This window comes from Typha angustifolia, chromosome 15 (genome assembly GCF_048772165.1).
Source record: "Typha angustifolia cultivar Huaian chromosome 15, ASM4877216v1, whole genome shotgun sequence".
Taxonomy (NCBI): domain Eukaryota; kingdom Viridiplantae; phylum Streptophyta; class Magnoliopsida; order Poales; family Typhaceae; genus Typha; species Typha angustifolia.
The window spans coordinates 5,592,460-5,614,048 of record NC_133253.1 but is presented as its reverse complement, the minus strand read 5'-3'; the positions used below and the strand labels follow the sequence as shown (position 1 = coordinate 5,614,048).

At 40.2% G+C, this 21,589-nt stretch overlaps 6 protein-coding genes across 8 annotated transcripts; 5 read left to right on the top strand and 1 right to left on the bottom strand.

The window, feature by feature from the left end:
- Nucleotides 1-1,537: 1,537 nt before the first annotated feature.
- On the top strand, nucleotides 1,538-4,332 carry LOC140776905 (rhodanese-like domain-containing protein 14, chloroplastic). The gene is made up of 6 exons (XM_073120735.1): nucleotides 1,538-1,826; nucleotides 2,044-2,090; nucleotides 2,364-2,456; nucleotides 3,252-3,390; nucleotides 3,464-3,566; nucleotides 4,014-4,332. The coding sequence occupies exons 1-6, from the start codon at nucleotides 1,643-1,645 to the stop codon at nucleotides 4,129-4,131; spliced, it is 684 nt and encodes a 227-aa protein (XP_072976836.1). The 5' UTR covers nucleotides 1,538-1,642; the 3' UTR covers nucleotides 4,132-4,332.
- A 319-nt stretch (nucleotides 4,333-4,651) lies between these two features.
- Nucleotides 4,652-7,709, top strand: LOC140777804 (uncharacterized). 3 transcript variants are annotated; one of them, XR_012107095.1, is made up of 5 exons: nucleotides 4,652-5,054; nucleotides 5,141-5,501; nucleotides 5,592-5,799; nucleotides 6,762-6,833; nucleotides 7,574-7,709. XR_012107095.1 is itself a non-coding variant. In XM_073122160.1 (4 exons), exons 1-3 carry the CDS (start codon nucleotides 4,722-4,724, stop codon nucleotides 5,768-5,770), a joined length of 873 nt encoding a protein of 290 aa, XP_072978261.1. In that variant the 5' UTR covers nucleotides 4,652-4,721; the 3' UTR covers nucleotides 5,771-5,799; nucleotides 6,762-7,575. The 3 variants fall into 3 exon arrangements, 2 of the variants coding, with proteins under 2 accessions (XP_072978261.1, XP_072978260.1); XM_073122160.1 differs by having other exon boundaries at nucleotides 6,762-7,575; XM_073122159.1 differs by lacking the exons at nucleotides 6,762-6,833; nucleotides 7,574-7,709 and adding an exon at nucleotides 5,908-6,035.
- A 9-nt stretch (nucleotides 7,710-7,718) lies between these two features.
- Nucleotides 7,719-9,121, top strand: LOC140777805 (uncharacterized). The gene is made up of 4 exons (XM_073122161.1): nucleotides 7,719-7,897; nucleotides 7,987-8,274; nucleotides 8,374-8,533; nucleotides 8,717-9,121. The coding sequence occupies exons 1-4, from the start codon at nucleotides 7,721-7,723 to the stop codon at nucleotides 8,893-8,895; spliced, it is 804 nt and encodes a 267-aa protein (XP_072978262.1). The 5' UTR covers nucleotides 7,719-7,720; the 3' UTR covers nucleotides 8,896-9,121.
- A 742-nt stretch (nucleotides 9,122-9,863) lies between these two features.
- LOC140778423 (heat shock 70 kDa protein, mitochondrial-like) lies at nucleotides 9,864-14,312 on the top strand. Its single transcript, XM_073123123.1, has 6 exons — nucleotides 9,864-10,018; nucleotides 11,153-11,226; nucleotides 11,316-11,394; nucleotides 11,496-12,062; nucleotides 12,136-12,756; nucleotides 13,491-14,312. Exons 1-6 carry the CDS (start codon nucleotides 9,944-9,946, stop codon nucleotides 14,109-14,111), a joined length of 2,037 nt encoding a protein of 678 aa, XP_072979224.1. The 5' UTR covers nucleotides 9,864-9,943; the 3' UTR covers nucleotides 14,112-14,312.
- Nucleotides 14,313-15,264: 952 nt separating this feature from the next.
- On the top strand, nucleotides 15,265-18,173 carry LOC140778344 (mediator of RNA polymerase II transcription subunit 10b). The gene is made up of 5 exons (XM_073123009.1): nucleotides 15,265-15,567; nucleotides 15,665-15,745; nucleotides 15,851-15,953; nucleotides 16,780-16,869; nucleotides 17,851-18,173. The coding sequence occupies exons 1-5, from the start codon at nucleotides 15,350-15,352 to the stop codon at nucleotides 17,920-17,922; spliced, it is 564 nt and encodes a 187-aa protein (XP_072979110.1). The 5' UTR covers nucleotides 15,265-15,349; the 3' UTR covers nucleotides 17,923-18,173.
- A 1,119-nt stretch (nucleotides 18,174-19,292) lies between these two features.
- Nucleotides 19,293-21,216, bottom strand: LOC140779279 (aldehyde oxidase GLOX1-like). Its single transcript, XM_073124292.1, has one exon. The coding sequence runs from the start codon at nucleotides 21,198-21,200 to the stop codon at nucleotides 19,554-19,556; it is 1,647 nt and encodes a 548-aa protein (XP_072980393.1). The 5' UTR covers nucleotides 21,201-21,216; the 3' UTR covers nucleotides 19,293-19,553.
- Between the last annotated feature and the right edge of the window lie 373 nt (nucleotides 21,217-21,589).

Genomic DNA, 21,589 nt, shown 5'->3' with positions numbered 1-21,589 from the left:
TAGTGATAAAATAAACAAAAAGGACTTGAGAAAATATAACGTAAACAAGAATAGTACCGAATGCTGCCTTAGCTAATATGCGGATTGCTCCTCGACCTCCTTGGTGCTCATGAATTACCGTTTTTTATAGGGGAAAAAAGTTGGTTTAGCGACACCAGTAGATAAAGTGTGATACACTCAGATATTAGGATATCTCCATTGTGACAGAGAGATATCCTGTATCATTTAGTATCCAACTGCAAATAACTTGCGTATCAAAGAGTTGCTACTTTTCAGACTGGAAGATTCTGAATTTATATCAAAATATAACTACCATTGTCGTTTTTCGAGTACAATTTTATGGAGAGAAAATTGGAATAATTTGCGAGGGTCGTGCCAATGGACATGACCTGGATATCTTGTCTCCTTCATACCTTGTAGCTCACAAATGTAGCCTCTGCTACATAAGGGGCACATGCATATATGTATGTGTATTACTTTTCTCTAGATTTTCTAATAAGGATCTTGAGTACAATAATCTTTTCACATATACTTCTGAGTGTTTCACCAACAGTGGACATACTAATGTTATCGCTGACAAAAAAAAATTGCTACACCATCAAATTTTCATTTGTTAATGACTCTTTTCACCAAATGAACAAGAATAAGGTATTTTTATGGGTGAGTATTTCTGATATAGACGTAGTTTACTCTCATTTTGTAAAAAATTGTTGAGGAGAAAAATGGAATTACCTTAAACTATATCTTCCATATGCTTTCTTCTTGCTATTCAGTAGTTTCCAGCTTTCTTTTTTCCTTTGATACTTTATACTATCTATTTTTCTGGCTTTATACAATAACTGTGCATGAAATGTTCCTATTGTGCTTCCAAACAGCATTGCAGCTAATGCCTCATAGCCAATCTATGTTCATAGAAGTACAATAAAGCTAACCAAGGATACTTACAGTGGATAACTTAGACACATAACAAATGTATGAATATAGTAGATAAACTTTAGACGTAATAATAATCAGTTACCATATACAAAGCCTTGACTTTAGGAACAGATCAACAAGGTTAGAACCATGAACAGAAGCAATCAGTCAGTGCAGCTAAATTTTCCAGACTTATAAAAGATCGACCAATATGAACTGAGATTATTGTAATTTCCAATGCAGTAGAAAACTGCAGAATCACCCATCATGATCCAAAATTATAGAGACTAATTCTAAAAGTTGCAAGTTTCAAAGTACAGTAGTTAATTTGGTATTTTTCTGACGTACATGCATGTACATACACATAGAAGTATGTATAATTTTATTTCGTATATATATGAATATAAAAATACTGCAAATATTTGGAAGTGTCTAAGCTGAACTTGTTCACTTTTATTCCAATCAGATCTTTTAAGTGTGGTGGGGTCAGTGGAGGGAAAGATATCCAGATGAAGCCAGGGGAGCTATTAACCTCCACCACCAGTTCAGATATGGTGACACCACCTATCCAAAATATTTGGCCCCTCATGCCACTACAATTTTCATATCTATTTACTCCCCTTGGAACAAAAATGGAATCACCTCTTCTCCTCTTCAGTTCCTTTCTCTTTCTCTTCTCCACCTACTGCTCTTCTACTTCTTTCTACCTTCATCTGAGACTTCCACAATGCTTGCTGCTTCTTACATACTTAATTCTAACCTTCCCTGCTCTTCAAGACTCCACTCCTCTTCAGAGTTCAGCAGCTCGATTCCTTTCTCGCCTCCGATAACTGCAAGATTTCACTCCTCGCGCTCTGGAAGCCGGTCATTTCAAATTAGAAGTGCTGCTACTAAACCTGCTAAGACTCCTGGTAAGCTACTCCAAGTTACTGGGGCTTGAAACATATTGATAGGCCCCATAAATAATGCTTGACTTAAATTGGTAGAGGATTTGAAACCATGGCCTCTTAAAAGCTTAAGTTGTTTGAGAATGATAATTTTTATATTTATATTCTAATGGTAAGTTCCATGTTTGTTGCCACTTTATAAGCTAGTTATGTGAGTGTGTTTTTATTTTCTCTTTTCCAGCTGAAGAAGACTGGAAGATCAAGCGCGAACTCCTATTGGAAAAGAGAGTACTTCCTCTTCCCCTTCATCCTACTTCAAATCTCACCTTTGTTTTCAAATTCAATGTAAATTTGAAATCAGAACTTTTGGACAATATTTGACTCCTTATCAGTCACTCTTTAATTGTCTCCCAAATTTATCATTGCTTATTGGTTTCATTAAATTACATAGGTTGGTTTTGGTATAAAGAATGTTTCCATAATATACTTCATATGATTATTATCTTCTCCAAGTTTGTGATTATGTAACTTCCAGTACATTGTATAACTATATACTTGCAGGTACGTAGCGTGGATGTAAAAGAAGCTTTGAGACTTCAGAAGGAAAATAACTTCGTAATTCTGGATGTTCGCCCTGAAGCAGAGTTTAAGGAGGTAATCATTACAATAATTTTATATGATGATTTGGTAATATCACTGAAAAAAAAACAGACACACGCTTCAGATTGGATTCATCCAAATATTTGTGGTCATCTTGATCCTTAAAGTTAGCTTCTTTATGCAGCTCTTCAATAAGTTCCAGGTTATATGCTTCACACTATATTGTCAAACTCTAGAGAAAGAAATTAGGTGACACAAGAGAATATGATATTCGATGAGCTGCATCCAGATAAAATTAGGAGGCAAACTAAAGAAGTTCGAGTTCCTGTAATCAAGGAGCAGTGTTGAGTCTTAATTAGTTCAAGATCAAGAATGTAACGATCTACCAAAATTTACAAGAAGAAGAGGACAGGACTTAAAATCATCTGCACAAACTTTTCCTGGCAAAGCTTCAGAAAAAAGAAATGCACGAAGTGTTCAAAGAGTCGAATACGATGAAAGTTATGCGCAGAGTCTTCGTGCAATAGCTACTTCTATTAGTAGTAGAAAGATTCAGCAAGTCTTCAAAATAGAAACCAGCTCAAAGAAATGTTTTAGTCCGACGTTAAGTTATCGCAACGATAACTTGATACAATCACTGATTACCTCTTGGCAGACCTCTTCTACCCGAATAGTGCTACATTTTTTTGTCATTTACATGATTACATCTAAGTATTACTTCCCTACCAAAATCAATGTGAATCTCCATATAAATTTATATGAACAAGATGTTAACCGTTGGATGATATTTTGATTGCATTTCTTGCTTATCTGCATTGTGTTTCATATTTGACTATTGATCTTATGTAGGGTCATCCGCCAGGTGCTATCAATGTACAAATCTACAGACTGATAAAGGAATGGACTGCATGGGATATCGCTCGACGTGCAGCATTTGCATTCTTTGGAATATTCGCTGGCACAGAAGAGAATCCTGAGTTTCTACAAAGTAAGTATTTCTAAAAACTGTTCATCATTCCGACATTATTGAATACTGAATGAGAAATATTATCTGCAAACAGTTGTTGAATCAAAACTTGATAAAGATGCAAAGATAATTGTAGCATGTTCGTCGGGTGGCACAATGAGGCCATCGCAGAATCTGCCAGAGGGCCAACAGTCTAGGTACTTTCTGTGAACCTCCTAATTGACATAAATCCCAACTGAGTACAATGGACTTAAAAAATCCTCACTTGCTGTTGATTCCTCTTATGTATCAGATACTGAAATTTTTTGCTTCATTTGAGTTTGCAACAGAAATACTCTTAGTTTTCACCAAATGTGTAAGAATTACTAACTCGGTATAGAATTTGGGATAACCCAAGTGTCATGTAAAGCAGCAATTTTTTTCAGCACTCAGAATCCCCTTAAATTTGAGACCATCAAGAGATTTACAGTTAAACATCTTTTTAGTAGCATAATATCATACACACCTTGGATTCCAAAAGAGAAAAACTTCAATTAATTCTTGCGCAGAAAGCTACCTCGCAGTTCTACATCAGTGTATGTAATGCATTAAGCTATACCTGCAGTGTGGTTCTATCAGAATTGATTCATCTATTTGGTTTGCAGATCTCTTATAGCAGCCTACTTGCTGGTCCTCAATGGGTACAAGAATGTGTTTCACCTTGAAGGAGGGCTCTATTCATGGTTTAAAGAAGGCTTACCTGCAGTTGCAGAAGATGAGTGACTGGATGAAACCAGATGCAGATTCTTGATAGTTTATCTTTCTTTCTAATGGCAATTGAATTGTAGTTTATCAAATAATTGTGGTGCAGTTGCTTTCTGTACATGGAAAATGCCTTTATTTGTTCCTTATATTGGGACTATGTTCTATGATCTATGGAACAGCTTCAATATTATTAAGGGAAAAAAAAAAATTCTTCTTAGATGTGTTGATTTTGTGAAGATTTTAGATAGAAATGATCGAAAATTGAAAAATAATTAAACAAATAGAGGAAATAGCCTTCATTTTTTTATCTACCAGTTAACAGTCAATCTGCAGGGGCTTCTTTGCAAATAAAATGAATAATAATGCGGGGATATCCACAATATAGAGATATTGCAATAGGGTATTTGCAATACGATCCCTCATAAATTTAACTGCTATATGAAAAATCTAGTTAATACTAAAATATCTCTCGCAACCAAAATAAAAAATTGAAGGAAAGGAGAATAAAAGAATTCCAAAAGGTTTAAAAGAGTAAAATCCTCTTGACTTCTGGCTGAGACCTGAGAGGGAGCCAGTGGAGATCCAGGAACCCATCGAAGATATCATCCATGGCTACCACTCTCCTCCTCACTCCCCGCTCTCCTCTTCCAAAACTCCTCACTTCTCCTCTCCCTCACCCCACCATCCGCTCTACTCCCCGCTTCCTCCGCCTGCGATGCACGCGCTCCTCCTCCGGCGACTCACGTGCCGAGGGCGTCGTCTCCTCCATGGTGGACGAGCTCCTCAAGCGGGAGGAGAACCGAGACCTCATGGAGGGTCTGGAGGAAGCGTCTCAGAGAGTGGAGAGGGCGAGAGAAGCGCTCGCTGACATAGAGAAGCAAGAAGCTGAGGCCTCGAAGGCGAGGTCCTATGTGCGCCAGCTCGAGAAGAAGCAATCCGAGGTGGGTTTTCCCCTCTCTCTTCTTCCCCACCTCCTGTTTGATCTTTTTCCTTAACCAGTTGTAAACACTATCTGCTCTTCTCCAAGATTGCGGAAACCCAAAGAGAGTTGGTGGAGGCTAGAGCGATGGTTGAGGAAGCACAGCGGTCTCTCTCTTCTAAAATTGATGGTGGCGGATTTGGAGATGGTTCGGTTGAAGAGATTGATAGAGATAGAGAGAGATTGGAGTCTGCTAAAGCTGGAGTGGTCTCTGCTATAGCTGGGTCGATTGCTAGTTTACCCGTCTCCTTCTATCAAGCCACCTCTATTCCGCAATTGCTTCTGGAGTCGTTTGCAGTATTCATTAGTTGTGCTTTGTTTGGTGTTACCTTCCGCTACGCAGTAAGAAGAGACATAGACGATGTTCATCTCAAAACAGGGGCAGCGGCAGCATTTGGTTTTGTCAGAGGTATTGATTGCTCAAACAGCAAGATAAGAAAACAAGAACAATTCCAAACATAACCTGACTATGTTACTTTTGTTCTTAAATCATTTGCAGGTCTTGCTGCAGTGGATGTTGGGAAGGCTTTGGAACTGGACACTGATAGCCTCATATCGCTTTCTGTCGATGGGGCAGTTCATGTTGCCGAGAGTACTCTTATATTTTTCGCTGCTGCTATTGCACTAGACTTTTGCTTCAAGATGAGATTTTTGAGTCCTTTCCCTATGAGAAAGTAGACATTTGTGCAACTACTGATGCAGATAGCGTAAGTTAAATTCTTGTCATATTCGTTTTTTTCCATCATTCGGAAGAATGTAGAGCTTATATTTATGCTGCAATCCGTACATTTTGACATTTCGTGTTATGGAAACAGGAAGTTCGTCAAGATAAAATTTTCTTCTGATGGCTTGCATTGGCTAGAAAATATCATATGTTGTGATATATAGATCAATCGCATGGTCTAGAATCATTAGTTATATGTTCATTGCATAGATCACAAACAAGATTACTTGATCTTGATGTATAGCAGAAGGCCCAAAAGGTCTTCCAAATCTTTACTACTATTTGTCCCCCTTCTTGGACTTAGATAGCGTAGATCTTTATGAACTTTTTCGACTCAGTATATATTAAGTCTACTCTGTGGAATTTGATTAACTATTGTTTCATTGCGGTGATGCTTGCAATTTAGCCTATTTGAGCTTCTAAGCTTTCCTGCGTTTAGTTTCTCTAGTTCAAGCCTGAGCAACACTACCTAACAGGTCTTGCATCTGTTGGTTGTCTTCTATGGTTGTAGTCTAGTATCCTTCTTTCTTCTATATGCTGGCCTTGTAGCTCAGCATACCAAATTGGATGGCAGTGGAAAAGATTCACCATTTTGTTGTGGCTTCAAGTTATATACGATGAATTTGTAAGGACTGTTTTGAATTGTTAATGTTTTGATCACACAAAATGAAGGCTTGAGAATATAGGTTCAGGTTGTTTCCTTATTCTTGAACAGTATGAATAATAACAAGCTGTCTGACCTACTTATTTCTTGTTAAAAAATCAACTGGAGCACTTGCTGCTTGTACTAAACAAACAGGATTATATGCGAAATACTTGTCTACTGTTTGTATGACACTCCAGGTACTTTCTTAATGATCCAAGTGCCCTTCATTTATCCTGAGAGTTTCTTTTGATGTTCATAACAAGAAGAACGAGAAATAGTGACAAAGTGTTTTTATGCAGCCTGTGCAAGGAGCAACATTGTTTCTCATGGACAATTGGTTCGAAATCTTCATTTTTAATCAAATGCAACAGGTTTGACAAAATAAACCTTATCATGTACCAAGCAACTTACATATTATCACTGATAAATATGATTCTTTTTTTTTTTTATCTCTTCATAACATAGTATCATACATATAAATCTTCCTGGAAAATGACAAATTAACCTTAATACTACCCTTTCTTTCTCCTTTTTTTTTTAATATCAATGACAATGTTGCTTTGGACGCCAACGAGCAAAATCCAAAAGGGTCTGGGTGAGAACATAGGACAAGTGATGCTTTATCTACCGAAGGTAACTTAAAACATTGATCACAAATATTTTAATAAATATAACTGGGCATAACCCACCTCTCTCAACAGACAAAAAAATCATTGATTACAAAGATTGTGCAGATAAACTAAAAGGGAAACTGACTGATGGTGGATGAAATTGTCAAATAGGTTGGCAACCAATCAATATCAAATCTCACAACTTACCGTTTTATTTTATTTTTCAAAAAAAAAATACCGGTTTACTAGTGTGTGAAGCATTCATGTTTAAAATATAATAGTTCTCTATCTATCTCATAATTATTATTATTGATGATCAGGATATTACTAGGTGACCTTTATTTGTAGAATATTCAGAAGATATATATATATATAAGCATAGCATATTAGCACTACACTACAAAAAAGCAAGAGAGCTAACTACGTGTCTACGTGGCCTTTAATTTGTAGAGTATTTACTATTTAGAAGATATTTATTTATACGCATAGCATGTTAACAGTATACTACAAACAAGCAAGAGAGCCAACTCACTCCCCCAAGAAGCCACACATCCCTTCATTCCCTATCCCCTCTCTCCAAGAGAGAGAAAGCAAAACACAATTAAAAGAGAGACCCAAAGAGAGTAAGGAGGAAAAAGGAAAACGCCATGGCCGCCTCCGCCGCCACGCTCGGCCTCCTCAACCTCCTCCCCAACCCAATCCCTTCCTCCAAGCTCGCAAAACCCTCACAGTTCTCCCCTCTCCAATTACTCCCCAAATGCTCCCCCGTCTCCATCTCCTCCGCCGCCGCCGCCCTCTCCCTTCCGCTCCTCCTCAATCCCCAGGTGAGCGCACTAACCTTCTCTCTTCCTCCTCTTACTACGTCGTCGTCGTCTTCCTCTCTAATTATCTAGCGTTAATTCTCGGACCGAAGGACGCGATGGCGGCGGGAGGCGAGTTCGGGATCTTGGAGGGGCGCACGTTAGCGCTGGTGCACCCGCTGGTGATGGGTGGCCTGTTCTTGTACACGATCTGGGCGGGCTACTTGGGCTGGCAATGGAGGCGCGTGAGGACGATCCAGGAAGAGATCAGCGAGCTCAAGAAGCAGGTCAAAGCTCCGGCGCAAGCCGCCGTCGCCGCCGGAGCGGCATCGGAGGCGGCGCCGCCGCCGCCACCGGCGACGGTGTCGCCGATCGAGGCAAAGATCCAGCAGCTCACCGAGGTGGCTTGGAAGCCATTCATTGGCTGCAATCTATCAAATTCCAAATATCTGAAATAGTTATGTATCGCGTGCAATTTAAACTTAAAATTGGGTGTGCAGGAGAGGAAGGAGCTGCTCAAGGGATCGTATCGGGATCGGCACTTCAACGCCGGATCGATACTGCTAGGGTTCGGGGTGTTCGAGTCGGTTGGTGGCGGATTGAACACGTGGCTCCGAACCGGGAAGCTCTTCCCTGGGCCACACCTTTTCGCTGGCACTGGTAAGTACTTTTGGATCCCATCCAAGGCATTGGATAGGACAAAAGAATTTCTAACGCTGCCTCTCTCGCCACGTCACCAGTGAGCGTGTGGCAGACAACGAGGCCGTTAGTATTCTACTTCGCGCCTCTCTCTCTTCTCATTATATATTTGACTCTGGTCGTCGTCTTTTGATTCTGTCGTAGCTATCACGGTGCTGTGGGCCGCGGCAGCAGCTCTTGTTCCGGCCATGCAGAAGGGGAACGAGAACGCAAGGAATCTGCACATCGCTTTGAACGCACTGAATGTTGCACTGTTTGTGTGGCAGATTCCAACCGGATTTGATATAGTCTTAAAAGTGCTGGAATTCACCAAATGGCCTTAGAGGCTTAGACCAATAGCTTCAGTTATTTCCTTCCATCGAGCATGATGGAGTTTGCTTTCCTCTCCATGCATGTTTTCCAATCCTTTTTAGTTGAAATATGTGGACTGTAAAACTGTAAACTGCAGTCGTATCCATAAAAATTTTCGGTGCAGAAGTTTTGTGATTGATTTGCTTGACATAATAAAAGCAATCTGAACGATACTCCAGGATGGGGTGAGTTCTTTCACATCTAGCTGGGTCATCTGTTTAATTGAATGAAAATTTTGAGAGGTGATTACAACACGGTTGAAGAATTCGGTGACATTTTTGATGATCTAGCTTGCTGTGTCAAATAACTAATACTCTAACTTGGGTCAATGAGATAATGGTACTCAGTCGAATTTTTAATAACACCTATCGTTTTACTTACGAAAAATTAATATTTTAATTTGTGATAGTATAGAGTCGAATTAGGACATTATTAAATTCTCACTTTTCTTAAGAAAACTACTCACTCCAACTCAGCTTGCAGAGGAGATGTTTTGGTAGAACTCATCTCGTCCTTTGAGCTAACACGGTTAATTATGTTGAGCAAGCAGAGGCTAAGCAAGTTTATTTAACAGTGGCAATCATACTGTAACCATAATACAATAATTAACAGCAAATAATAGCAGCAACCTTCTAATTTACCAAATCAGATGTAATTAATTAATGTCAGAAGATAGATAATCTTGTTATATTTAAAATAATTTGATTAATCTTACCAATTTACGACAGGAGGTCATGGTTTGATTTCCCGTATCAACATTGCGTTAGTATTCAATAAAACTAAATAAATTTTTTTTTAATCTATTAAATAGATTTAACTTTTAAGACAATAAAGAGAATAGAGGCAAAATATTAGGCCCAAAAGACAATATATGACCATCCCAATGGGCCGATCCAGTTCGGATCCTGGCGGCGGATTGCGAAATATTAGGCGACAAGAGACCAAGTCCAAGCTTCCATTTCTAAAACCCTAAACCTTCTCCTCCTCCTCCTCCTCCTCCTTGGGAACGTGAGGGTGGAAATGGCGACTTCCGTGCTGCTCCGCTCCTTGAGGCGGCGAGAGCTTTCTTCCTCTCTCTCTTCTACCCTCGGATCGGTAAGCCCTTCTCTTTCTCCGGGTTGAATCGTATCTGGTTTCTCGTAGCACTTGTTTCCATTTCGACTTTGCTTTATCTTAGTCAAAGCTTGGATTTTCTCTTCATTTATTGTTTCTGATAATTCTGATCCAGCTTCTGTTTGATTATTCGTTCCATGGAGGTAGTACGGTTGTAAATTTTAGCTGAGATATTTAAACTGATTCTATGACTGGGCGGTGATGAGTATTTCTTCATGGCCAGGAAAAGTGATAGTTTTGTTGGTCTTTCGTTTCTTTAATGTCGGATTTCTTATTTGTTTAGTTGAAATTTTGTTTGAGGTACTCTGCACTCAAGAAGAACAATCGACGTGACCTGCAAATTCTTACTTTGTCAACAGTATGGGCTGGTGTTAATATTTATGAAGGTTTCTTGCCCCCATTTCTTCCTTACACCTAGATCAATTTGGGGTCTTTGTAATACAAGGAGAGGGAGGATGAAAGTCGTAAATGATCCTTTTGATCTGTAAGGCTTGTCTGTTATGTCAGAGCTAGGGGCATGAGGGGGTTGCAGAGTGGAGAACAATGTTTTTGTTGGTATTTGGAAAATTAGTAGACATTACTTTAATTTATTAATAGCCCTCTGTGCCCCCGGAAGTGAAATTCATTTGTCGGTTTTCTTAGATGATACCATGTTGAAGCAAACCTTAGCTTAGAAGTGCTGGCCGAGGAAAGGTTTAGTTGGGCTGTTTGTTGAAGAGGTTGTTGTGCTGCCACAGTACGATATAAATTTAGTCCCTTCTTTTTTTCAGTTCAAAGTACTACGCCATGAACAAATTGGGAGGCATGTATTAGTGGTACTCTGCTGACCTATGAAGCAAGTAGTCATACTATCTCTTCTCAAAATTTTCTCTACAGAAAAAAACTTAACTTACCTAGTGCACTATTCACATCCATAATGGCTGTTTTGAATGTTGTCTATTGCACATATATTTGCTGTTCTCCACATGCATAATTTGTTCTCCTCCAGGTGATGCAAGTCATGATATGACAACACAAAATAGTCATCTAACTAGTTCACCATATTTTCACAGAGCTAATTGGTTCTCATTCTGATTTGCTGAAATGAATCTCCTGCTTCTTTGTTTGTTTATGCAGTTGTCTGGTAATGCAAGAGGACCATATACTTCTCCGTTGGGTAATAAATGGGCAAGCCTCATTAGATCATTTAGGTATCATCTCTGATTTAGTTTTAAATTTATTTGTTTTGGGTTGAGGTATAAGTTCTATCTGTTTAAGCTATAATTTTTTCTATTCCCAGTTCAAAACCAGCTGGAAATGATGTGATCGGAATTGATTTAGGAACTACTAATTCTTGTGTGTCTGTGATGGAGGGAAAGGTTATAGCTCTTGACTTCTTTCAGATTCTGATTGAGTTGTTTTGTGAGATACTTCTACTTTTGCTCATGTGCAACCTTCTCTTTGCCAATAAAACTTTCAGAATGCGAAGGTTATAGAGAACTCTGAAGGAGCCCGTACTACGCCATCAGTTTTAGCTTTTAATCAGAAAGGGGAACTCCTTGTTGGCACTCCAGCTAAGCGTCAGGCAGTGACCAATCCAACAAATACCCTTTTTGGAACCAAAAGATTAATTGGTCGACGTTTCGATGATCCCCAGACACAGAAGGAGATGAAAATGGTCCCCTACAAGATAGTCAAAGCTCCTAATGGAGATGCTTGGGTTGAAGCAAATGGTCAGCAGTACTCGCCTAGTCAGATTGGTGCATTTGTTTTGACCAAGATGAAGGAAACTGCAGAATCTTACCTTGGAAAGACTGTTTTGAAGGCAGTAATAACAGTTCCAGCATATTTTAATGATGCTCAGAGACAAGCCACAAAGGATGCAGGGAGAATTGCTGGCCTGGATGTGCAAAGAATAATTAATGAACCAACTGCCGCTGCACTTTCATATGGAGCAAATAATAAGGAGGGTCTCATTGCCGTATTTGATCTTGGAGGTGGAACTTTTGATGTTTCGATCTTAGAGATATCAAATGGTGTATTTGAGGTACATATTTTGCTCCTTAGAAGCTCCTATTATCCTTATTTAGTATTAACATGATGTGATTTTTGTTCTTCAGGTCAAAGCAACAAATGGGGATACCTTTTTGGGTGGCGAGGATTTTGATAATGCTCTATTAGAGTTCTTGGTGAGTGAGTTTAAGAGAACAGAAGCTATAGATCTTTCAAAGGACAGGCTGGCACTTCAGAGGTTACGGGAAGCAGCTGAAAAGGCCAAGATTGAACTCTCATCGACTTCGCAGACTGAGATTAATTTACCATTCATAACTGCTGATGCTTCAGGAGCTAAGCATCTGAATATTACTCTTACAAGATCAAAGTTTGAGGCTCTCGTGAGTCACTTGATCGAAAGGACTGTAAACCCATGTAAAAGCTGTTTGAAGGATGCTGGCATAACAATTAAGGAAGTTGATGAGGTTCTTCTTGTTGGTGGGATGACAAGGGTTCCGAAAGTTCAGGAAGTGGTAACTGAAATCTTCGGTAAGAGTCCAAGCAAGGGTGTGAATCCAGATGAAGCTGTTGCAATGGGAGCTGCTATTCAAGGTGGCATTCTTCGTGGAGATGTCAAAGAGCTGCTCCTTTTAGATGTCACCCCCCTATCACTTGGTATAGAGACCCTTGGTGGTATTTTCACAAGATTAATCAACAGGAATACTACCATTCCCACAAAAAAAAGTCAGGTAAACTCTTTCACTATAGTTATGTGGGAATATGTTAAAGTTGTATTTTTCTCGTTTTCAATCTAGCATCTCTTATTTCTGACTAATCCACAAAGGCCATGAAGGACAATAGAATTTTAGAATTAATCCTTAAGATCTTTTGAATCCTGAGGTTTTCTCAGTTGTTTTATATGTGTCAAATCTTTTGTTAAAGATTTATATATCTGTGTGTGTATATATATGTATATGTGTGTGTATATATATGTATATGTTAAAGAATTAATCCCTACACAGTCACATTGTGTGTGTGTGTATATATATATATGTATATGTTTAGCTGTGTGGATCTATGTGCGTGTGTAAGACTCAGATTAACAGAAAGTTTAGATGTTTGGTAGTTTGTCCATCTTGTGTAGCAATGCTGCCTCTATTGTAAATGAGCATCAGCTGGAAATGCAATTTTCTTATTCTTTTACCTCTGTTGTCTGTTGCCAAAGAAGAAGCCAATGGCTTAATGTCTGTTTTTCAAAGTGGATCAGCTGAGCGCAGTTTTGATTTATTAAGAAAGAGAGTTATTTAATGTCTGTTGATGCTGCAGGATAAGTCATTTGTTGACTTTGCTTTTGTCTATGGGGATTTAGGCATCCAGGCTCATTTCCAGAAATAATTTTATTCGCATTGTTGCATAATGATGCATTTTCGTTATTGTTTGATCTGCTACAGAACCAAGCATTCACGGTGCTTCTGCATTTCAGGTATTTTCTACTGCAGCCGACAACCAGACTCAGGTTGGTGTTCGAGTGCTGCAAGGTGAGCGTGAAATGGCTACAGATAACAAGCTCTTGGGTGAATTTGAGCTTGTGGGTATCCCACCCGCACCAAGAGGCATGCCGCAGATTGAGGTCACATTTGATATCGATGCCAACGGAATAGTGACTGTCTCCGCAAAAGACAAGGGCACCGGCAAGGAGCAGCAGATTACAATTCGTTCGTCAGGCGGTCTTTCAGAGGATGAGATTGAGAAGATGGTCAAGGAGGCTGAGCTGCACGCACAGAAGGATCAGGAGAGGAAAGCTCTGATTGATATCAGGAATACTGCAGACACCACTATATACAGTATCGAGAAGAGCTTAAGTGAATACAGAGATAAGATTCCTGCTGAGGTGGCTTCAGAGATCGAGGCGGCAGTGGCAGATCTTCGCAAAGAGATGGCAGGAGAAAGCGCTGACAACATAAAGGCAAAACTTGATGCAGCGAATAAAGCCGTCTCAAAGATCGGCGAGCATATGTCCAAGGGATCCGGCGGATCTTCACCCGGTGAATCTCAGGGTGGTGAACAGGCCCCTGAGGCGGAGTATGAAGAGATGAAGAAGTAGGTATTAACAGCTGATATGACCCATTCAAAGATTATAATTACTTAATGAAGGTCAGAATTAAGGCATCCAATCTTAATTCGATATATGATTCACTCTTTGTTTCAGAGTACTTTTTTGTTGTGAAATAAGAAAAGATCAGATGTAAACATTGCTGGTGTTGTGCAAGTTGAGTGTTAATTGCCAGAGTTATGGTTTGAATCTCTTCTTTTCTCCATTCAATTTTTGAGCTACTAGATTAATTGATTGGTTGGCCATTAATTGGGGTGGTACAACAGAGTGGAAAATAGATAAAGGAAGATTATAAAACGTAATTAAAGTATAAACATGAAAAGACAACCTTAATTAGACAAAGTTAATTTATCTTGTATTGTTGAAAAATAAACATATCCTCTAAGGATGCGGGAGCATCAAAGGTGCAAAATCTTGACCCATGGTATTAGAGGTGAAAACGGATGGGATAGTGCTCAATCCATATCCGGATCCGTATTTTTAGTTCGAATTCGGATACGGATATTGGACAGATAGTAAAATTTAAACCATATCCTAATTAAACGGATACGGATAATTTTCGGATAAAGAATCGGATCTTAAACGGATATTGATTAAATTTAAAATAATTATAATATTTTATTTAAATATAATTAACATAAAATTATTAAGAGTTTTACAACAAATAATTTTTTTGTATGTCAAATATATAAAATTAGAGAAATTAATCTCTATAAATAATATATAATGTATTATTAATAATAATATTAATACTTACTATTTAAATAAGCAAACTAAAAACTGTAAATCATTTAAAAAAAAATATGCGGGTAAACGGATATCCGATATCCGTATCCGAATCCGAAAAATTTATTCGATCCGTATCCGAATCCGTATCGGAATTTTTTTCAAAAATTCTATCTGTATCCGAATCCGAATCCGAGTCGGATAGAAATTTTTTATTCGATCCGAGTCAAATAGAAATTTTTTATCCGATCCGAGTCGGGTCGGATAGGGGTCGGGGCGGAGTTAATCCAACCCGTTTTCACCCCTACATGGCATTGTTTCTGCTAAGGCATATTCGTGTATATATTATATGCTTTTAACCTACTCGATATCGAAATTATAAATATTGCAAGGACTGGAACGCAATAAGTTCATAATACAGGGTGTGAAATAAAAAACAACCTTGGCAGTCGCCCTTCCACTTTCTCGCCTCTTCGCGGCGACCACATGCTTGAGAAACCCTAATGGATCCGTCTCCTCCGAACTCCTCAGCCGCAGCTGCAGCCGGTAACGGCGGCCTATCCTCATCCGCGGGCGCCGCCTCTGACTCCCAGGACGATGCGAAGCAGAACCTTGCACGAGTCACCAATTCGGTCCAGAAAACCCTAGGTCTCCTACACCAGCTCTACCTCACCGTCTCCTCCTTCAACGCTGCCTCTCAACTCCCCCTCCTCCACCGCCTGTAACTTTTCCCTTCTCTATCCTCTCTCCTCTTCTCCCTTCCCGCTTTGATCTGATTTCTAGTTTTTTTTTCTCTCTTTTTACTTTTTTGACACCAGGAACGCTCTGGTTGAAGAGCTCGACTCGATGCAGAAGCTGGCGGAGAATTGCAACATCCAAGTACCTATGGAAGTTGTCAAGTGAGTGGCTGATTTGGCTCCATTGGAAAGCTCCTTCATTTTTCCTCTGATTCATTGTCTTTTCGGGGTGGATTGATGATGAATTGTGGTTTGCCTGGTTTATAGCTTGATTGATGATGGCAAGAATCCTGATGAATTCACGAGGGATGTGCTCAATAGCTGCATTGCTAAGAACCAGATCACCAAAGGGAAGACTGATGCTTTCAAGGTATATCTTTTGGCAAATTACTTGAATTGAAGAATATTGTTTAGAGTTTATTATAAGTGAAAGCAAAATATCTTAAGGGGAATGATAGAAAGAGGACGTTGAGACAGTTGAATCGCATTTCAAATTTGTATAGGTTATTCACGAAGGGTATATATTTCCACATTTTCACGTGCAAAAAACCTTACGAGATATTTATTTTCCCCAAGAAAACCTGCTTGATGGGAAAAAGAAAAATTGTTCTTGCTATATTCCATGTTCTCCCTAATCCGCTAGCAATGGGTGGAGGTGAATGTACTCAAGGCCACTCCATGAGGTGCATAATTGTCGCACCTATGACTTAATAAGTCACATATAGCTTAGCATACTTGGGATGGAATATGAATGGATAGCTATGTGAACACTGAGGCATTAGGTATCTCTACATATTTGAGTATCTTCACTTTAACTTTTTACCATCTCATACTCACAATACTTGATTCATTCGGTTAGTTATCAAATTGATTGTCATTAAATTACCATATTCTAATATGAACTTTAAATAGGCCCTTAAAATTGTTGTTCTTGCTCTTTTCTCTTGATTATGTGTGGCCTCTTTTCTTTATTGCTAGTTCTGACATATTAGATGTATTTTATCTATTGTTTTAATGTGCCTAAGTTATTAGTTTGTGGGGCAGAAAGATTCCATAAGTCATGTCATAGAGAAATTTAATTTCCATACATCTTTTAGATCTCAGTTGTTTTTTCATACATTACCATTTTCAACATGCTCTTATTTGGGTTACTTATTTTATTAATGATTGTTTTATTTGTCTCTTAACTGCCGCAGAGCTTGCGAAAGCACCTCCTGGAGGAGCTTGAACAAGCTTTTCCTGATGAGGTGGAAACGTATAGGGAGATACGTGCAACTTCTGCTGCTGTAAGTTTGAATCTTCTTAATATATGATTCTTGGAGCAATTATTAATTTAGAAGATACAATGCTCAGTCTTTCTTTTAGCAATATGCAATGTCATATATAAATGAATTTTTGTCAGTCCTTACACCGAAGTATGAGGTGATGTATAAACCTTTTGCCTGCTAACTCCTGTTCAATTGTCCAGCATGTGATTCCCTAGTTTTCTGTAAAAAAATATCTACATAGGACAGAAGTTTCAATGTATGAAGCAGTGTCATACATGTACATCGCATGCAATACATATCATAATCACACCCAGAGCACAACTTCACACCCTGGGTAGAATTGTTTCCTCGCATCCACAAAACCTGCTCTTCCTCTCAGAACTTAGTGTTGCATATGTCACATGTAGAATGCTGGTGTGGTTTAGTGTTTATGCACAAAACGTTGCTGGCAGAATTATTGCTCTACAATGGAATATTACTCGGAGCATTTCAACTCATGTTGCAAGCTGCCTACTGACTCTGTAACTCTGTACAAGTTTACTAGCTCTATCTCATACAAGTTTACTAACTCTATCTCAGTTATGGTAATCGGAACATCTCTGAAAGTTTCCTCAAAAAATAGCTACTACTGCAGATATAATAAATAGCAGTACTTTGTCAGTTGCCTGATAGTGCATTAATCTGTAATGGAACAGCGATGAATTTCTCATTCTGCTGTTTGCTTTATTGTCGACAATTTCAACAGTATATTTGGAACTTTCCATGCCATTGGAAAAATATGATGCTAATATTTTATTCCTTTAGTTTTCTGACTATGTATCCTATCTTTATACACTGTAAGCTCAGCATGAAAAGTATTAAATTGCTGGCTGGTCTCATGTGTAGTTCAGGAAATTGAATGATCCTGTCACTTAAACATAATATTGTGTGACATGAGAATGCACTTTTGGTTTCAGAGCAGAGGTTTCATGCTACTCATTTTGCTGTGTTTTCTCACAGGAATCAAAACGACAGGCACAGTCACAGACCATTTTACCCAATGGAGATGTAAAAGTGAAGACAGAGCACTAAAGGAAAGTCGACTTTCCAATTTTCCAACTGTCAACTGAGTGCAATCCCAGTGGATATCTTATATTAAATGTTGTATTATGAAGTTATTAATCAAACTTGTATATATTTGTCAGTCATCTGTTTAAGAATTCTTGATGTAGCTATACTTGAGAAATCAATGTTACTGAGAACTCCCCAAAACCAGACATGATGATGGCTTCACTAATAACGAACAAATAATCACATTAAATCATTGAGCTGATCATATTATCCATTTATTTGTTTTGCTAGTATTCTGTGGAAAAGTATTAATACATTCAAGTATGACTTGTGTGCAAAATCAAGATATTGATTTGTGTACTCTATGATGGCTTTTGCATGCAATTTTCTTCTAATAGTCTTACAAGAAGAAATTATATTTGATCAGGAATGAAGACTACAATTTGATAGTCATTGTGAAGCTTTGCTGATCTCTGTGGTTTATTTAGCATCTAGGCGATCAGGCACAAAGAAACAGAGAAATAGATCAACTATAGTACAACTGTACAAGTACTATTAGTCTGAATAAAGAATCCCAATTGATGTGTTTCTTTTCTTTGTTTTATTTTTTCTTGTTCTGACAGTGAAGATTTACTTCCACTGAAGAAAAGTAATTTTGCAATGCATATGGAAATCCTTGTTTCTCAAATGATCTGGAATCCACTATCTAATCAATGTAAGCAGCCTAGTGATCAATATTAATGGCTGGGCCATTCTGTCTCAATAAATTTAGGATGGCTATGCTTGGGGATGAGCTGTTCCTTGGTGCTAGGTATCTACTTATATTCTTTTCCTTTCTCTTTTAAGTTTGTCCAACATAGAAACCTTGCATTTCTATCAAAGTTCTCGGTTCATTTCAGTGAATGTTATTCATTCACTTGATGCATTTAGTTAGTACTATTTGAACTTATATGGAGACTGCTTCCTTAATAGTTGGCTACTTTCAACAGCACATTCATCCAAGGCACCAAAATGGCATGCTACTTGCTTGGCAGTCTTTGGGACAATGAAGGGGAGGGGGGGAGTAAGCACCTAAAAATATAATTTGAGATGTGATTCTCTGCAGTGTGTTCTTTCCTTCAAGTGGTAGGAGGAAACGCGTTGACCCACTTTGAGCTTCACCTTCAAGAAACTATATGCCAAACGTAGCATGTCTGTTTGGAAAACAAGAGTAAGTTTAAAATAAATAAAAAAACCTTGAATAGCATTGTAATTCGTGCATGCCACGTACTTCATGTGGGAGATTTAATTTAGAGTTCAACTTTGAAAGTTAATGGATTTAATGCTAGTGATATAAAAGTTTTCAATAATGCACGTTAACATACAATTAGAGACGATGAGATATTTCTAGACAATCTCCAAACAAGTGTTAGCCATGCACTGCAAGAGATTTAACACTTAAAACCTTAGACAAATAACAAAGGGCCAGAGCTAAGCAACGCCGACGCCCTATAATATATTAACATATAGATTTAGACAACTTTGGTCAACTATTTTTTTTTAAGAAATCGAAGATCACGATGGACTTGAACTAGACTTCAATACTTCATCGAACTGATGTTTATCATCAAATTGCATGCATGAATTCGGAAAAGAACAAACTTTAATATCCATCAACTAATCTGAACCCATTTTGCATGGCTGGGCACCCCACCGTAAACCACGAAGAGCATGTAATACCCTGGCGGCGCCAGCGCCGAGTTCGCCGGCGAGAACCCTTCCACCACGTGGCCCTTTCCACGAACACGCCGCACTCGGCCGAAGTCAAGCTCTAACACCCTCTGGTTCATTGAGAAGGAGTGCGTGGCGAACGCTGGAGCCACCATCGTCACCTGCACCTTCTCCTCAACCTTCACGTGCTCCGTCTTCACATTGAAGCAGACGGATAACCACTCGCCGTACCCTACTTCAGTCCCGGGCTCTATCCCGGTGATCCTGGGCCGATGAGCCCGGACTCCGTCAACCCACAAATACGGTGGCGAGAAAGCCTCCAAGCTCAGCTCCGTCGGGAACGGCACGCCGGAGAAATTATACCAGGGGTTCGGGTTACTCCCGCCGACCAAAACCCTCGCGTCCGGCAACAAGAGGGCCGAGGAGTGGTACATCCGAGGAATTGCCGACGCCCTCAGCACCTCGAAACGACGAACGTCTTTCCGATAGATAACTGGCCACCTTACCGGCACCCTCCCGTCGTACCACCCGGCGGACCCGTACGCTGCGCCGTTAATAATCAACACGTCGCCAGTCGGCAGCAGCACCATGTCTCCCATTATTCTCCGCATCGGCATCGTCTCCATCTCCCACTCCGGCGACGCGTCGGTTATCACGAGCCGCCCGCACGACGGCGAAGCTGGCCAGTATATCTTCTTCTTGGCCATTTCCATCACCCCCGGCTTAGCGCCGCCGCAGATAAAAACCTCAGCTTTAACATCTCCATGACCACTGGTCTTCAGTTGCAACGGGAGTAGAACGGACGAGCCCGTGCTCGGATAATTACGTGAGACGCCACCGGGCATATCCGGGTAGTATTTGACGACTCTATTGTTCACGTAGTCGAGCAAGATAGATTTGGTGTTGGCGAACACGAATAGATAGCCATCGGGGGATAAGTGGAGGAATGGGTATAGGTTATTCCCCCACTTATCCTTGGTTTGCTCCAAGAAGGGCAGGTCAAAGAGTTTGTGGTCCGACTCGGAGTGCTTGGGCACGAACTCGTAGTTAAAGGCGCCTTGGCCGCCGAGGACGATGACGCGGCCGTCGGGAAGCGCCTGGTCGGAGGCGTACCAGCGGGGCGTGAGGAGCGCGTTGTCGTGCTCGAGCCAGTCGCAGGTGGGGCAGGGGCGGAGGTACCTCACGGTGCGGTTACCGCGCCGGTCGCCGCCGGTCTGGATGAGGGTGCCACCGGGGGAGAGGGCGCCGGAGGAGCAGAAGGTGTCGGTGAGGAGCGTAAGGGCGCGCCCAGCGCGCGTGCGGGGGTCGAAGAGGATGGAGTGGGCGGAGCAGTCCGGTGGCTGAGACCGGCAGGGCTTACCGGGGGGTAACGGGAGGAGGGACCGACCGAAGTCCGTGCGGTCGAAGGCCGCCACGTGTCCGCTGGGGAGAAGGGCCATGTGCATGGCCGAGATCCCGATGCTGCGCTTCAGGAGCTTCCATTCGCCCTTCGGTGCGAGTGGCGCGTGCTGGCTTTGCGATTGGCCGAGGAGGAGAGACAAGGTGGCTACGACGAGGAGAACAAACTTTGCGGCTGTGATGTCCATCATCGCCACTATACTGGGAGGGGACTTCTTTCTGAGGTCGGAACCCTATATGCTTCATGGTTGGCTTATATAGAATATTTCTTCTTGTTAATAGGAAATTTATCATCACAGTCCCTATAGTTGTGCAACATTTCAGACTCAATCCCTATCAAAAACACCTACAAAAGTCTAAACGAGCAGCTGGAGGTGGCGAGAGATGGAAAGTATCAATTTTTAATTTTATTTTTTTTGTTGAAAATCGATGGAAAGTATCAAATGGAGGATTTCATGCTTACTATTATAGATGGACTATCTACGGAGCAAGACTCGCTGCGACCTCGGTTGCAGGAATTTTCCTGCAGTTGGGGTCACTTGGCAACGCCAACGCATTTGGTAAACAGTATTTGTTTTAA